Here is a 17,260-nt window from a genome sequence, read left to right on the forward strand (position 1 = left end):
GGGGACAAGGATATCTGAAATACCCGCCTAAGCTGGTGCTACTGTTATGTCAGACCATGATCATTTATGCTCAAAGGAGGCAGAGCTTATAACACTGTAACCTTTCTGTTGAATAAAAGCATTCATTTTTTAATTAAGAAGAGAAAAAAAATTTACCTGTGTACCATGTTAACCCCTCCGAGGTAGACGAGAGCTTTGCAGATCTGCAGGCTGAACAGCACTAAGGTTGTATTTGTCAGCTTTTCTTTGTTTTGAACCAGGTAGTGTCCCAGCTGCAAGAAAATCAATAATGCGTTTAATCAGTCAGGAATTCACATGTGCGACATCTGCTGTGGCATCCAGAAGCTACACTAGTTTAAAAAGAACATATATTAAATGCATATTTTGTATAACCAATCAGGAAATGAGGACTAACCTCCCCATACTGATAAAGCTCCATGACAATCCACACGGGATTCTCCTCTATGATTCCAATCAGTCTGACGATGTGGGGATGGTCGAGGTTCTTCATGATTACTGACAAACACAAACATCACAACTTATCAGGACAACTCTGTCAGTTACTGCTGGCACAGTTGTGGTGAACGTAGCAGCTGTTTTAGAAATCTTTTTCTCTGCGTACCTGCTTCACTCATGAATTTTTCCATCACGTCAGGTGAACAGTCTTTGCAGGTTTTCACTGCCACATTAACTCTTTCACCATTCTGTCCAATTAAACACACGTTACTGCACATTCACTTTGCATGCTGCCATTTATTTTGAATGCAATCATGTATTTTATAGATGCTCTGTAACACGCCGCGCTTAAACCCTTTAAACTTACAGCTTTTTTGTATACTCCGTCGTAGACTTCCCCAAAAAAACCCTCGCCGAGGATTCGGCCGAGAACAATGTCATTTCGGTCGATGCCGTATTTCACAACTGCAGAGCAACAGTAACAGTGAACATTAAAAAGTGAGTTTTCACAGGTATTATCCTGCAACAGAATTGAATAAAGACTTTTCCGAACCTGATTTTGGCCTTTCATCAATCTCACAATAGATATCTGAACCTAAAAATGCAAAAGATCTCATTTTTATTGTCTTCATAATAACGTCACTATTAAAAGGAATTTGGTTCTTAACTATTAAAAAGTGTACAGCATAGGTTGTTAAAATTCTGAGCTCACCCATACTGTGTCTGAGCGAGCTCGTCTCTCTGCTGCTCCAAGGAAAAGACAAAATGGGGGAAAGCCTAAGTCAGAAATGTTCAAATTAGAGCACTGACTGCATAAGTCAGTAAAACAGCCACTTACCCAGTAGGAATTTCAGGTAGGGAGGTTCTTGCATTGGCATCTAGGATAGGAAGTAGTAATGAGAATCCAGATTTACTTTTAAGAATATATTTCAAACAGCTTTTAAGACAATGGTCAATCCTTAAAAACAATATGTTGCCCTTTATTTAATAGATAAATCTTACACACCTCTATTTGGTCGGTGGATAACACTTTCATCTGTGTTGTTTTCCAAGCGGCAGTACCCGTCAATAAGATCAATCATGTTCTCAGCCGTAGCGACTGTGGTCACATTGATGGTCAGACGCTATCAATGAGGACACAATGGCAAAATGACACAAAAATACATAGACTGAATGGCCAGTTTAGAAAATACCAATATCTCATCAGCCAACCACATGGCAGCAATGCATTGGTCTCCAAGCGGCAGACCAGCAAAAGCTCAAACATTAAAATAAGGTGAGCTAAGTAAGAAATGTGAGTTAAGTGACTGTGAATGTGGCATGGCTGTTGGTGCTCAGCGTGCTGGTCTGAGTATTTCACACACTGAACTTTACAGAGAGTGGTCCAAACAGAGAAAGTATCCAATGAGCAGCAGTTCTCTGGATGAAAATGCCTGGTTGACGCTAGAGGTCAGAAGGAAATCACCAGAGTTCGAGTTGATAGAACGGCACAAGTAGGTGTTGAATGCACAAGACATCGAACCTTAAAGAGATGGGCTACAACAGCAGGAGACCACACTATGTGCCACACCGGTCAGCTAAGAACTAGGGACTGAGGCTACAATTCACACAAGCTCACCAAAACTGGACAACATAAGATAGGAAAAAATGCTTGTTTAATGAATCTTTAATGTTGCTGCAACATTTGCTTAGTGGGGGTCAGAATTGGGTCTAAAACACATAAAAGCATAAATAAATCCTGCCTTGTTCATGCTGCTGGTGATGCTGTAATTGTGTGGGGGAAACTTTTCTTGGTACATGTTGACCTAGCACCAGCTGAACATAGTTTCAACACCCAACACATTTGCTAACCATGCCCATGCCTTTCTGACCACAGTGTACCCATCTTCTGATGAAACACAACATGTCACAAAGCTCACTGCTTTCTTAAACACAGCAATGAGTTCACTGTACTAAATGGCCTCAGATCTTAATCCACTAGAGCGGTGAAACGCGAGATTCACATCATGAATGTGCACCCGACAAATCTGCATTAACTTTGTGATGTTAATATGGATCAAAATCTCTGAGCAGTGTTTCCAGCACCTTCACAAATCTGTGCCACAAAGAAGAGAAAAGACAGTCCAATCAAATACCAACGAGGTGTACCTAACAAAGGAAGCTATTGAGTGACATTCCCTAATATTTCAAACTATAGGGAGGAATATTACACTTACTTGCTTCGCGCCCTCTATGTCAAGATTTAGGAGAGCCTTGCCATCGTTCTGCGATATGCATTGTACTTTCTTAATTTGTTTGAAGTCAGCTAAAAACACAGCCTGCCACACAAAAGGAATGAATGCAATGATTAAATTATGATTGGTGGCAGGTAAGTTAAACCTGTGTGCGAGATTACCAAAATCGTAATCACGCTTACAGCTGAATCCTTCTGTGTGCGTTGGCGAATTCCTCTCCCACCAACGACCAGCTCCACCGACAGACTCCAGCCTTGCTATTCACAAATAAAAACATTTGAAACATTAATACCTCAAACAGTAAATCTACAGATCTTGGAGTTCTGGACAAGCTTAACGAGGTCTATTTTGTTATTTATGAATAAGACATGATTCATTGTTCCAGATGAACATCATGTTCCTGCTCACCACTAGTTCACAGGGGAAGGCCTCTTCATCGTAGCTGACGAAATCCTTAAGCGTCTCAAAAAACTTGATCATGCAGTCATCCTCCTTGAGTGTTGCAAATTGCTGAAATGTTTGCTGAATCATCTTCCGCAGGGGCCTAGGCTGGATCACAGCCACAGAGATTTGAAAATGGTAAAACTTGCACTTTTGCACAATAGTGACTCAATACTAATTTGCAAAGGAAGTATCATAATATGTGGGTGCCTGTTTAGGTAGGACACACTAAGTCACGTTTAGAGAAATTTACCTTCATGCTGTTAATCAGCTGCTGTGGAAAGAAAAGGTCCAGGCCAACTTCTTTTCTAAATTGGTAAAACAAACAAAAAACCTTAGAAGAATATTCAGAATTAAAAACATACTCTAGAGCTTGAAAGGCAATCTATTGCCGATGTTAGCTGTTTGTCAAACTATTGGTACTGGCATTTATAATGGCCAATAAATATAAATAAAATTTTCAGTTAAAGCTTTTTGGCAAGGAACAATAAATAGCTACACATATTTAGGGTGTCTCAAAGAAATAAATATATATAATATATAATAATGTATCGGCTTTTTAAATCATCATCAAGTCATTTAAATTTTATATTGAGCTTGCATCAACCGGTATGCAGCCTGTTTGAATTGGTCCTGATTTTCCTCCATGCTGTGACTTGTCTTACTTTTTTTCTTTGTCTTTTACTTAGTATTACATAATTTCCCTAGGGATTAATGAGGTATTCTGATTCTGATTTAATATTTAAAAAATGGTCTTTTAGTTTAATTCAAGGCATTTTTAATCATTTTTTGAAGCTGAGGGCTCACAACCCATGAAGTGTCACTTTTAGGGTAACGTAATTAAACAACACCAGTTAAACTGGATTTAAAATCCTTTAATGTAATATTAGAGCGATAACTCTTTGTACTGTACAGAAAGTAAAAACTTACTCTAGCAGCTCAAAGTTAGATTTCTTTTCAAGACCTTTTGCATTCATGTCTTTGTAGAACCGCCTGTGAAAACAGAGTGAGAATAAAGGTACAAAATGGTTAATAAAAATAAAGGCAAATGTGAGCAATTTAACTATTCTATAGCTTTTGATCATTCTATTAAATACAAAGCACAGCAACACGGGTTAAGTTATGGAAGAGCCTGCAAGAGGGAGACAATTGGAAAGTGTACAGTAAATACACCCAGTTCAGTCACCTCACACTCACAGCAAGGTAAGGAATGCAGTGACTCACCTGATCTCCAAACAACCAAGCTGCAATGCCATCCCGTCACTGACTTTACTGGCATGATACTGCATGTAATCACTACGCACCTATAATAACATGTCAGAAATCTGAGTTTTATGCGAATACCAACAAAACAATTCTAAATAGAACTTCAAACAAAGTCAGTTTTCTTTAAATCAAAAGAAAACCATTTCCACCTAGAGTGATTTTTACTTGACTTTGCAGCACCAACCCAGTCTGCCATCAATGACAACAGGCTTCTTTAGTAGAGTTGGGTTGCAAAGCGACTTGCAAAGGCAGCAGCAAATTTAGCTAGGCTTATGCAACTAAAGTAACACACTCTACACGAGATTTGCTAAAATGATGCACAGGATAATGGATTGGATTTATATAGCGCTTTTCAAGGCACCCAAAGCGCTTTACAACGCCACTATTCATTCACTCTCGCATTCACACACTGGTATCAGTTAAACAACAACAACAAGTACAATAGAAGCAGGACGCTTTTATGACAGGATAACAAATACATTTTTACCTGTTGGTAAAAATACACAAAGGTCGATCTGTCATCTTTGAATTTTTCCACAAAATTCACAGGAATGTATCTGATACGAAGGTCATATCTGTGCTCGAAAGGAAAATATAGGTATCAGCTTACAAATAAAACTCAATACAATAAAGCTTACAAAAAGTACATATGTTAATTACAGATTAATATCCTAATAGTCCATCAGTACCTCCACTCAGCTTCCAGATGATTGCTCTCATAGCGCTTCTCCACCTCTCCGACAGTCAGGTCTGGATGGAGCCAGTGAAGTTCTTCTGACTTCAGGTGCTTTAGCATGAGGCCATAACATCCTGCATGTTGAACGTTTGGCCCTAAACGCCCGCTGACCAGAATCGAACGAATGATAGCCTGAAGGAGAAAAAAAGAAGTTTAAAAAATACTTTTTGAAAAGATTTTTGGTCGTCCTTCAGTTTATTGAAATTTCTGGTTTAAACTCGTTTAAATATGTAATGGCGATAAAATTATAACATTAAGTGGTGGAAACTTGATTTGGCACTTCCCTTTTCGTCTTTTTTGACAATGAAATTCTCTTCCCCATATTTTCTGGGCTACACTCTCACCCTAATTTGCCAGGAGTTGTCACATTTCACCAGCTTGAAATTCTTGCCCAGGTTGTTGTTGGTGCAGAAGCACACTTTAAGGATTTTGACAGGTCCACCATCCCCAGAGAATTGTGCTTCAGGGCCAGCCTCCGTTTCATTTTGTCGTGGACTGGGCACCTTCCAGGACAGGGTGTCACCGGACATCACCTCATACATTGTCAAAGCTGGGTTGGCATCATCATATCAAAATCATCCTTTAAACAGAGAAAAGAAAAACGATACTTTATATGCATGGTGCTTTTTTTTTTTAGATGGGACATCTGGGTAAACAAAGGTTTAACTGGAAGAACTGAGTGATAATAATTTCTTCAAAAGAAAAGAACACACTGTTCTGTGAGTTGCTTCATTATACTACTACAGTCATGCGATGCTTCACTTTGAAGCTGTGATCTTTTGCCATGTGGCTGCTATGATTCATATCATTTTTTTTTTGAGATATCCAGATTACATTCTTTCTCAACCAGATTTCAAGTGAGGACCTGCAAGGTTTTGGAGTAAAACTAATGGCTGCTCTCAAACCGTTTTGAGAGCAACCATTCACAAACATGCAACAAAAAAGTACAATGAAATATTGAATTCTTTGCATTTTCATCTCCATAATATTTTGCTACTAAATGCTGTTTCTCTATTAACAGCATTCCTTTTGCCACCTGTTAACTACCAGTTCATCCAAGTGACTGGACTTCTTCGACTTTGTGGAGACATTTGACCTTTCATCCAAGAGGCTGACTCAGTTCAATTCAATTGAATTCAATTCAATTCCATTTATACAGCACCAAATCACAACAACAGTCGCCTCAATGGCTCAAGATGGCGCCTGTGTTTGGCTTTGCCGCTTGTGCCGCTAATACAGCTCGCTGGTATAGTTTTATACTGGCCGCTATTGTCACTTGCAATATTATTTTTACCGTCCTGTGTTTTGATTTTGTCTCTGCCACCAATACTTATGATCGGGGCATGATGTTGTATATCAAAGATTCAATGGAGAGCTACTGTGACAGCCGGGACAGTTACAGGAAATTTTTTCCTCCACCCTTTGTGTGTTCCTCACCTGACTGCATGTTACCGTACATATCGGTGGGATTTAACACGAAGAAAAGAAGAAGTAGGGGAACCAGGGCCGGTGTCCAGGTGCGACTGAGAAGGTACCGAAGATTAGCTTCTTGGATGTGGGAAGAATCCCGGTGCCTACGACCAATTCATTTACTGTCACCTGGTGCCGACGCTACACTTCAGTTCCCAGCTCGGAATCTATGGTCTGATGGCCCCATGTTCACTTGGCGTCCCTCCTTCGACCGCCGTTTTGATGGCAGAGGTGATGTACCACTATGGATATTAGCTTCTGCTAGCCCTGAAGTCCCCGCCCGGCGTAACAGGTGTAGAGGTGCGCACAGGTGTTTAATTCGAGTGCCACTGCAGTCAGCTGTTGACTGCACCAACCAAACGTCTTCAATCAGGTTTGCCCTGCTCAACACTCGCTCAGTCACAAACAAATCGTTTATTTTAAATGATCTTTTTATAAAGGAATCTCTCAACTTCTTGTGTTTAACTGAGACGTGGCAACAAAACATGGATTATATACATCTGAAGGAAATTTGTTCGACTGGCTGCTCCGTCATCGGAACTCCACGTCTTTCGGGACGTGGCGGAGGTCTCGCTGTTGTGCACCAGGACAGATTCACATGCAGACTGATGAACTCGGATTCTTTTACTTCATTTGAAGTTCAGATGATCAAGGTCGGCTCTTTGCGCACCTTTTATTGTATTTTAATCTACCGACCTCCTGGCCCTGCCGGAGTCTTTTTAACTGAATTTAACGACCTCCTATCATCCATTATTAAATTAGAGAAGGTGGTAATGTTGGGAGATTTTAACCTTCATATTGATGATGCATCCTGTAATATGGCTGCTGACTTCATGACTATCACAGAGTCTTTTAATTTTATGCAGCATGTTTCTGGCCCTACACATGTAAAGGGTCACACATTGGACCTTGTTTTCTCCTTGGGTTTAAATATAAATGACATTCGTGTGGAAAATGTCCATGTGAGTGACCATAGCTGCATATATTTTAACTTGTCGTTTTATTTGGATCCCCCGGCTCCCAAAATAACGATTGAAAGGCGAATCATAAACCAGAACGCCAGCAAAAGGTTCTCTGCCATGTTCGACGCTGAAATGACTTACAATGATTTGGACTCTCTTGTCTCATCCTTTAATAACCAGTGTAATTCTATTTTAGACATAGTGGCACCTCTGAAAAAAAGTACTGTCCTACGTTTGAAATCTCATCCTTGGTTAAATGAAAACATTCGTAATTTCAGGAGATACTGTCGCAAGCTAGAACGTTTGTGGAAGGCTTCCAAGCTTGAGGTTTATAAGTTACACCTTAAAGAATCTATCCTCTTGCTAAATGACATGTGGAAAAATGCCAGAACAGAGTATTTTTCACACCTCATAGCTTCAAAAAAGAAAGATCCTAAATTCTTGTTTAAAACAATTAAGAGTATTGTTTCTCCTGATGCTCCTTGTGCACCAGTTCACTCAACATCCGAATGCAATGAGTTTATGAACTATTTCAGAAATAAGGTCATTGACATCAGGTCTAATATCTCTCCATCATTTTCTCAATATCAAACTTTTAACTTGCTCTCCTCTGATACTTGGTCCTCTTTTACTCCTGTTACATTACAAGACATCAGAGGCCTGCTTTGTCATATAAAACAGACTTCAAGCCCCCTTGATGTCCTTCCATCTTCATTTTTCACTAGTGTGTTTGATTCAATTGGCCCCTGTATTGTGGAAATGATAAATACTTCTCTTCATACTGGCTCAGTCCCCAGCTTCTTTAAACAAGCTATTGTTGAGCCAATATTAAAGAAACCCCAGCTGGATCCATCTCTTCCTAACAGTTATAGGCCAATATCCAAATTGCCTTTTATATCGAAAATTTTAGAAAAAGTAGTACTAGAACAACTTAACTATTTCCTGGATAAAAATGCTGTTATGGACACTTTCCAGTCTGGTTTTCGTAAATTGCATTCCACTGAAACGGCCTTACTTAGAGTATCTAGTGATATCTTGATGGCAGCAGACTCTGGAGAATATACAGTGCTGGTCCTGTTGGATCTCAGCTCTGCTTTTGACACTGTAGATCACAGTATCATGATAAACAGACTCGAGAACTTGTTTGGGATTACTGGTGTTGTTTTAAAATGGTTTATATCATATCTGTCTGAGAGATCTTTTACTGTTTGCATGAATCATGTCACATCAGAATCAACAGTTTTGCCGTGTGGGGTACCTCAGGGATCTGTCCTGGGTCCAATTCTCTTTTTACTTTATGTATTTCCCCTAGGCCAAATTATTAAGCGCTATAAATATATCTCCTATCATCTCTATGCTGACGACATCCAACTATACTGTTCCTTCAAAATGTCTGAGTTTTATAAATTGTCTAATTTAAGTAATTGCCTGACAGAAATCAACAAATGGTTATATGACAATTTTCTCCAACTAAACTCTGATAAAACAGAAACTCTAATTATTGCTCCAGACCACATGGTCCCAGAAATTAGACAGCATATCAGCTTCTTAGACCCTTATGTAAAATCAAGCCTTAGAAATCTCGGTGTCATATTTGACAGCTCGATGTCGCTCGAGCAGCATTCTAAGCAGCTGGTCCGAAACTGTTTTTATCATTTACGGAATATTTCTAAACTCGGACTAATGGTATCAAAGCTTGAACTTGAGATGATTATTCATGCTTTTATTTCTTCTCGTTTAGACTATTGTAATGGCCTTTTTACTTGTTTTAACAAATCAGCCTTAAATCGTCTTCAGACTGTGCAGAATGCTGCAGCACGTCTCTTAACAGGCACCAAGAGAAGATCGCATATCACTCCAGTCTTGGCCTCCCTTCACTGGTTGCCTGTAAATTTTAGGTTTCATTTTAAAATTTTAGTTCTAACCTTTAGGGCCCTACATGGTCAGGCTCCTCAATATTTATCTGACCTGCTGAAACCACATACATCTTCTCGGGCTTTAAGGTCATTAGATCAGAGACTGCTGGTGGTACCGCGCACTCGTTTTAAAACTCGTGGTGATCGGGCCTTTCAGACTGTGGCACCACGGTTGTGGAATTCTCTCCCACTGTCTCTTCACTGCACGGACTCCATTGATTCTTTTAAGAAACAGCTGAAGACATTTTTATTTAAAAAAGCATTTGATTAATTTCTTCTTATGCTGTTTTTATAGTTTTATTGTTTTACATTGTTTTATTTACTGTTATATTGTTTTTATATTCCCATTTCCCGTGTTGTAAAGCACTTTGTGATTTTTATCTGTGAAAAGCGCTATATAAATAAATTTTACTTACTTACTTACTTTATATTCTAAAGTAGACACATACAGAGAAAAATCCAACAATCATATGACCCCCTATGAGCAAGCACTTTGGCAACAATGGGAAGGAAAAACTCCCTTTTAACAGGAAGAAACCTCCAGCAGAACCAGGCTCAGGGAGGAGTGGCCATCTGGCACGACCGGTTGGGGTGAGAGAAGGAAGACAGGATAAAAGACATGCTGTGGAAGTTCTAAAACCAAAATAGTGGAGAGTCCCTTAAGAGGACATTTTTAGAAGTATAAAGTTAGTTAGCAGTATAAACTCAGCCACCTACAACATTTCCAAGCTCCTTGCCACCATCCTAGCTCCCCTTGTGGGGAACACACCACAACCCACCATGAACGACAATGACTGAAAAGAGGAGGTTGCTTACGACACCTCTCAGCCACCTACAATGAAGTTTTAAAATGACTTCCCAGAAGCTTAAAACCCCAACTCACATCTTGTGTCAGGTGACCTCAATAGGTCGCGTGATAGAGTAAGGCGAGGTCTCAGAGCGATTTCATGTGAAACCGCTGGTGGTAATAACCCACATGTTTTTTCATACTTTGCCTCATGTGATGACACACATGATTCATAGTGGGTCGGAGCTTGGACCCTCTTTAGGGTTTAAATACCTGGAACTCCTGACCATTTGGTTTCAGAGCTGAGTGAGCCGTCTTTTGGATGACAGTTCAAAGAGTATACCAAAGTAAGACAGGTGAAACACTGTCATGAAAGTTAGAGGTCCAGTTGCTTTCTTTCCAAGGTCCTTAGGCTAACCATGATCTGGATCACTGAGAACCTACACAGAAAATCTGTCAGGCAAAAGAATAACATATAATTCATGTTGCTTTGTTCAAACATACATTTTAATCACATGTTTATGGTCATTTTAAACTTTGTAGTTAAACGTTCTATTAATTTGGTGTTAAATGCCATTTGCGGTCTACCTGCAGTGACTACTAGCCCACCGGGGGAATGTACCAATGTTTTTAACACAACTGTTGGTATAAATACCAAGGTTATGCATAAACTTGGTATGCATGCTCATTAAATTAAAAAAAAAAAAAACCTTGAATGTTAAAACTCCTGACTGCACACTGAGACTACAACTTCCACAGGCTCACCAAAACTGGACAATAGAAGATTGGAAAAATATTATCTGGTCTAATGAGTTGCATGTAGCTGTTGTGTGAGGCTATTCTGTCAACATGGACCAAAATCTCTGAAGAACATTTCCAGAAGTTTGCTGAATCTATACCATGAAGAATTAAGGCAATTCTGAAGGCAAAAGGAGGTCTGACATAGTACTTCATTAATGGAGTGACTGTTGAGTTTAAGTTTCCTTAAATCCATAAGTAATTGCACTTACAGTATGCAGTATGAAAGTGACGGCCTAACCTCCATGTGTAAAGATTGGAAAAGGACAGTAAAAGTGTGCAAACCAACACAACAACACTGAAATCCACTGGAAACCAAAAATCAGTGAGTTACTGACTAGCGACTATAACATCATTGTGTTGGGCATTTTCCATCCTGTTTTTAATTATAAGAAATTGGCTTCTTTGAGTTTTATTAAAGGATAACTTAATCATTTGAAATTCTAGGAATTCTGTTTCTTCTCATTCATGTCCAGTATGCTATAGCTAGCAGGCAGTTAGCTTACCTTTAGAGCTATATATTGGCCTGTCACTAAACTATCAGTTTTGCCATATAATTTGTCTTTTGATGTCAGATGTAAAAACCTTTTACATCACAAATACTTGTAGTAATTTGGAAATATTGCAGTTGTCTGACACAGCAGGCCAGACTCTATAATGTGGATTTTCTGCAGCACATTTAGCATGATAGCACACATCTCAGCTGAATAGATGGTGGCACAGACTCAAAGGTGTCAGATTCAGACCCAAAAATCCAGCACCAGTGATGCTCTGTTTGGTACAATGACTGCAATAACTATCTAAGCCTGAAGGTGTCAAAATCTGCCTACCACCAAAATTGATAAGATATGCTAACTGGTCCAGCATTACGTTGAGCATACAGACCTGACATTCTAAATTCAAAATACTAAAAAGCAATAAAGACCCCTCCTTCTATAATAATTGTTAATGTTTTATATATGTTTTTTTAAATCTAGTAAGGTTTTTAGGTCTCGTACTATGATTTGCTCACGAGATTGACATAGACTATATACATAACATTTAACTAAATCATAATTCATTTATCAGTGTTTTTTCCTAAACCAATTTTAATGGTTTTGAAGCCACTGGAGCTTTTTTCAGCTGTCACATGATTAACACACCAAGACAGACAACCAGTCATGCTCATATTTCCCCCTAATCTAGAATCGCCAATTGACCTAACAAGCATTTTGGGACTGGAAGAAATCCACAGTGTACCTTGAGACAGCAAGAGGAACAGGTAAACTGCACACAGAAAAGTACCAGCCGGTCGGCAGATTCAAATCTGAGACCTTCTTGGTGTGAGGCATCAGTCCCAAACACTGCACTGCTGTGCTGTCCTGAATTAAAATTATGGCTTGTTAAAACAACATGCAATGATAAAAAAAAAAAAAAATCCTTTCTTTTTCATGTAGGAATATTTATCTATCCTCCAAGAGCAGATAGGAATATTTTTAAAAGCATTCGAGCAACAGGAGATTCTGCACTGACCATTTGGTGATCTGAGATTTTAACAGTTCTTATGGCTGTGATAAAATAACAGCTATAAAAACACTTTTGGAATTAGACGATAATTTGTTCGCTGTTCTGAAAAGCAAGGGTGCTGTACACCCTGTGACCAAACAGGTTACGTGACACAGATAAAGGCAGGAATTACCGTGTGAACAAAAACTAAATAAATAAATGCACAGAAGCTCTTACCTTCTTATTCTGCCTGACCAATCAAAAACTGAAGGCTCAGCAAACAGAGCAAAAGAAACTAGCTGCAACATGCGTACCTCACAATACTGTCGATCGGGAAAGTGTCTTCTGTCTGTCATGAGGTGTTTCCGTACAAATGAAACTCCACGCTGTTAGTCCGTGAGGGAGCCGAGCAGCGTTAATTCTTTCAGGACTTTCTGCTGCTTTTCGACTGTGTTTGTTAGCCTGAGGCCATGAATTCCCCAGCAGGGCTGAGTGGGTGTGTTTGTGTGTAAGTGTGTATGTGTGTGTGTGTGCGTGTGTATGTGTAGAAAAGAAAAAGAGAAGATGAGTGTGAAGCAAAGGCGGCATGTTACACCATCACCTGGGTGTGGGCAGCCTGAAAGAGGGGAGTGAAGTTTAAAATTACTTCCAAGAAAAAGCATCCATGGACTGAACATGTGGATTCCACTGATTGCCGTCAGTAAACCTAAACATTACATACTGCTACAAATGGCCAAACACCATTGCAAAATCCTTTGTGACAAAATATTTGCATAAGGCTTATTACACAGTATACCATGAAGGGTTTGACGTCATAGGGTCAACAACAACCACAACAACAGCAACAACAAGACAGAAAAAAAAAAATCATCGAAACAAGACCACTGGTTGTCGTAAGATCTTAAACACGCTGTTGGGCAAGCGTGTGAGACTAGATTTAGTTTTTAACACTTCAACACACAAATCAGGAACAACGAGGCACAGACATGGACAGGTCCCTGTTTAAACTGGGCTTCTTACCAAGTATAAAGACTGGCTTTAAAAGCCAAGCAAAGTATTTCTGGAAAGAGGCGAGCGTTAACAAAAACCTTTTGTTTGTTGGCGGTGAGTCACAATTAATAAAAAGAAAAAAACCTGACAACACACAAATATAGTCAACTGAGCACTTGTGTCACTCAGACCAATTTATTGCTTTTTAATTATTTCAGTTCCTCTTATGTAACTGCAGATTACTTCCTTCTGACTTTCAGACTGATGGTAAAAAAAACTATGCTTTTTTTTTTTAGGTTTTTGAATTATTGTGATGAAAGTAATGAAGAAAACAAGTCTCAATTCAATCATTAACAAAAATAATTTCCCACAAAATGGCAGGTTAGATTTGTTGCCTTTCTTTGCTCATTTTACAATCAGATAGATTAGATTAATATATCAATGATGAATTAATAAATTTAGAAATAATGTTCAGATACCTCAAAGTAAGGTCCTGTGTTTTAATGGCAGTGAGCTCTCTTGATTATAGGAAAAGAGCCATCCAATTCTAGAGAAGGACAGTAATGTCAGGCAGAATGAGCTCTCAAAAAAAGTCAACACACACACACAAACACACACTTTTTAAAAATCCCCAAGTAAAATCACAAAATCACAGACAACCATTAAGTCTTTTCTTCTGATTGTCTGTAAAAACACTGTTTTTTTTTAGTTTTTTGGTTCATAAGTGAACAAAAGTGACACTTGCCAGGCACACGCGTTGTTGCCACTCACACACTGTCATGCTGGCACTTGAGTTGTTATGGTAACGACTGTTCTCTCCAGGGAGTTTTTTTTATTTTAACACAAACTCAGAGCGAACTGGAGTGAACTAACTCTTTCAACACTCATCCACAACAGAGGCCTCAGCGGGACAATAAGTGGAAATATTCATTACCACAGACAATTATCTAGAGGAGTTACTGTTGTATGTCTCCGCTATTATTCTGCTGGGATCTAATGAAAACAGCATCAACTGAGGAGGGCGTATGGACGCTGATAAATGAGAAGGAAATTCCACAAGAAAATGAGTGGCAAGGCAGAAACTTTAAACAAGGCTGCACTTAGAGGACGCTAAACTGATTCTGCAATGCAGTAGGTCGCCACCAACACGCAGCTGGGGAATGTCTAACACACTGTAAGGTTCTTTTGATTATTTTTATCCTTTATTTATTATGTGAAAACTTGCTTTTTTCCACAACCTGGCTTTTTGCTAAGTTTAAGCTTGCATATAAAACTTTACTCCTGTTTACGTTCAGTATTTGGAAAGCTCCCATCAGAGTGAGACCAGTAACACTTAAGCTGCAACTCCAAGTTCATTAATCAGTTAGTTGCTTGAAATAAAAACAGTCTCTCTTCATTGTTTTATGGATTAAATATCTTTATTCAAGCTTGTGAAGTGATCTGTTTTATATAATTGTGAAAAAATAATGGTAGGTTTTTAGTCCTTAATTAATTGTTCATTAGTAAGTATTATATCAGTAGTTGCTGTTCGGTTCAGTGTTATTTATTTTGCCCCAATCACAGGGACAGTTAACTCAAGGCACGTTATACTGCAAAGTAAAGACCCTGAAAAACACAGGGGGGAAAAACAGCAATCAAAAAAGCCTCTCTGAGCGAGCAGTTAGTGACAGTGGGGAGGAAAAACTCCCTTTTAACAGGAAGAACCGTCCAGCAGAACCAGGCTCGGGGAGCAGCACCCAGATACCAATCCTCATATGAAATATTTGATGCTTTTATTTCACGATCTTGAGTTTAGGCACTGCATTTCTTGAACAAAGTTCAAGTTTTCAAGTTTATAATTTGCAGTAATTTAAAGTTTGTTCACTACATTCAACCTCTCCTTTTAGCTGTAAACTTTCCTATTCAGCATCCATCTAAATGACTCCTGCATTAAAGCAAACATGTATTTAAAGATATGACCATATGTTTTAAATTACTGCTGAGAGATGCTTGTCATCTTTTCTTTTAATAAATAAAAAGCATGCTCGGTTGACTGACTTGCCTGTTGAAGAATATCCCATTTCACTGCCTTGAATAACTTGTCGGTTTGCACCTTGTTGCAAACTCTCTATATTTACATTCATGCAGACGCCTCCATGGTAGATACTGACAATGATACACCTATCTCCCTGAGTGTGTTCTTGTCTTCTTTAGATGTTGTGAAGTTGTTTGTCTTAACCATGGAAATAATCCTGTCATCACACACATTAGTCATCTTCTGTGGACTTGTAGGCCTTTTGGTATTGCTGAGGTGGCCAGTGCATTCATTGTTTTTTAAGAATGTACCAGGCTGTTGATTTGCCCGCTCCTGAAATTTCTGCAACTCTCTGATAGGGTTATTTTGTTTTTCAGTCAAATGACTAAATCCTTCACTTTTACTGACATTTATTTGGGCCTAAGTGAAAAGTTATAAAATAAAATAAAAAATCTAGTATTGATATTAGTTAGGCTTTCTATTTTGCACATCCTCTGACAGCCTCTCGGGTTTCTTTCTAAAGCAGCAGCAGCAGCCAGACAGCTGTGTATATGGAAGACACTGTGTTTCCCAAAATCTGTCATGACATGCACACCTGACAGTAGCATCCATTCCTTGGACAAGTCTCATCACATGGTGTTTCTGGGAATTGGTATCGGAAAACTCTCACCGGTCATTATCTTACCTATCTTACCTACCTTTTTTACTATGTGTGTGTATATATATTAGAAACAAATCTTACTCTTGATATCTGTCAGTAAAAAAAAGTTAATTCCTCTCCTGTAGAGATGATAAAACTTCAGCAGTTATTGTGTAACCTCTGCTCCTGGTGGAAACACAGCGCAGGCAGGCACTCAGGCAGGCTTACTCTCTAAACACATTTGTGCTGAGGGTCTGCATATTGCAACGTCATGACCCCAGGCACTGGAATGCGGCGGGCTGCCTCCTCACCTGCACAGACATGCTTTGATAATGAACAAAGTTTTCTTTCTATGTGAAAAAACAGCAGCTAGGACTCCACAATCTGCCGTGACACTCAGCTGCTTATCCTGAAAACACACTTGCACAAGCCTCACATTTTTTCTCTTTCCTATCAGTCAAAGAAAATATTGTAAAACTCACGTTTGTGGATAGTTTAAAGAATGAAAATGAATAAAACAAATTCTGGATTTGCATGCTTGTGCGATCGTATAAATGTTGGCCAATCAGTCTTTTATTAACTTGTACAGTACATTTGGGCCTATGGCAAACACTCGGATTAATCATAATGGTTTGTTCAGCAGTATCTGGAAACCCCTGTGCTCACAGAAACATAAACACGAGTTAATCTTTGAGTCTTACCTGATTCTGATTGAACTTCCCTGAGAATAAAAGCTTTATGGAAAGTACAATTCCTCCCGGAGAGCCCTGGGCACGTCAGTTCGCCTCTCGCACTGTTAGTCGAGCAGAAGGGGCAGGTAGCCACTCCCTCACCTCTGGCGTGCTGATCTAAGGTGAGTCCACTTCCTTATTTCAGGAATCTTTCATGATCCGGGATAAATAAACTGTCTCCCCAACAGTTTTGAACTGTTTACGACCCGGGAATGATTTTTGAAATATAATACAAAAAAGAGAAACCGAGTTCTTTAAAATCAAATCTGCACAAACCCTGTCCTGAAATATTCTTATATTTATTCTCTCCCGTCTAACAAACTTTTTCCTCTAC

At 39.1% G+C, this 17,260-nt stretch overlaps 1 protein-coding gene across 4 annotated transcripts in view; it reads right to left on the reverse strand.

Annotated features, from left to right (window-relative positions):
• ptk2bb (protein tyrosine kinase 2 beta, b) overlaps positions 1 to 17,014 on the reverse strand; it is a 28,231-nt gene extending 11,217 nt beyond the window's left edge. Inside the window, exons 1-18 of one of the 4 annotated variants that reach the window (XM_084952241.1) lie at positions 16,897 to 17,014; positions 5,478 to 5,713; positions 5,087 to 5,265; positions 4,885 to 4,972; positions 4,356 to 4,435; positions 4,062 to 4,124; positions 3,385 to 3,439; positions 3,099 to 3,239; positions 2,873 to 2,947; positions 2,673 to 2,774; positions 1,463 to 1,580; positions 1,295 to 1,334; positions 1,169 to 1,200; positions 1,010 to 1,051; positions 824 to 921; positions 623 to 704; positions 416 to 516; positions 157 to 272 (exon numbers count right to left, since the gene is read on the reverse strand). In XM_084952241.1, the coding sequence (XP_084808367.1) occupies positions 157 to 272; positions 416 to 516; positions 623 to 704; positions 824 to 921; positions 1,010 to 1,051; positions 1,169 to 1,200; positions 1,295 to 1,334; positions 1,463 to 1,580; positions 2,673 to 2,774; positions 2,873 to 2,947; positions 3,099 to 3,239; positions 3,385 to 3,439; positions 4,062 to 4,124; positions 4,356 to 4,435; positions 4,885 to 4,972; positions 5,087 to 5,265; positions 5,478 to 5,675 (1,610 nt within the window). In that variant the 5' untranslated portion in view covers positions 5,676 to 5,713; positions 16,897 to 17,014. Of the gene's footprint in view, positions 1 to 156; positions 273 to 415; positions 517 to 622; positions 705 to 823; positions 922 to 1,009; positions 1,052 to 1,168; positions 1,201 to 1,294; positions 1,335 to 1,462; positions 1,581 to 2,672; positions 2,775 to 2,872; positions 2,948 to 3,098; positions 3,240 to 3,384; positions 3,440 to 4,061; positions 4,125 to 4,355; positions 4,436 to 4,884; positions 4,973 to 5,086; positions 5,266 to 5,477; positions 5,714 to 12,788; positions 13,194 to 16,896 lie in introns of those variants that run through there. The other 3 variants (XM_084952240.1, XM_084952239.1, XM_084952242.1) reach the window with 3 other exon arrangements.
• Between the last annotated feature and the right edge of the window lie 246 nt (positions 17,015 to 17,260).

The sequence above is a fragment of the Perissodus microlepis genome, chromosome 15, assembly GCF_051167445.1.
Source record: "Perissodus microlepis isolate ML-2025 ecotype Zambia chromosome 15, ASM5116744v1, whole genome shotgun sequence".
NCBI classification, from domain to species: domain Eukaryota; kingdom Metazoa; phylum Chordata; class Actinopteri; order Cichliformes; family Cichlidae; genus Perissodus; species Perissodus microlepis.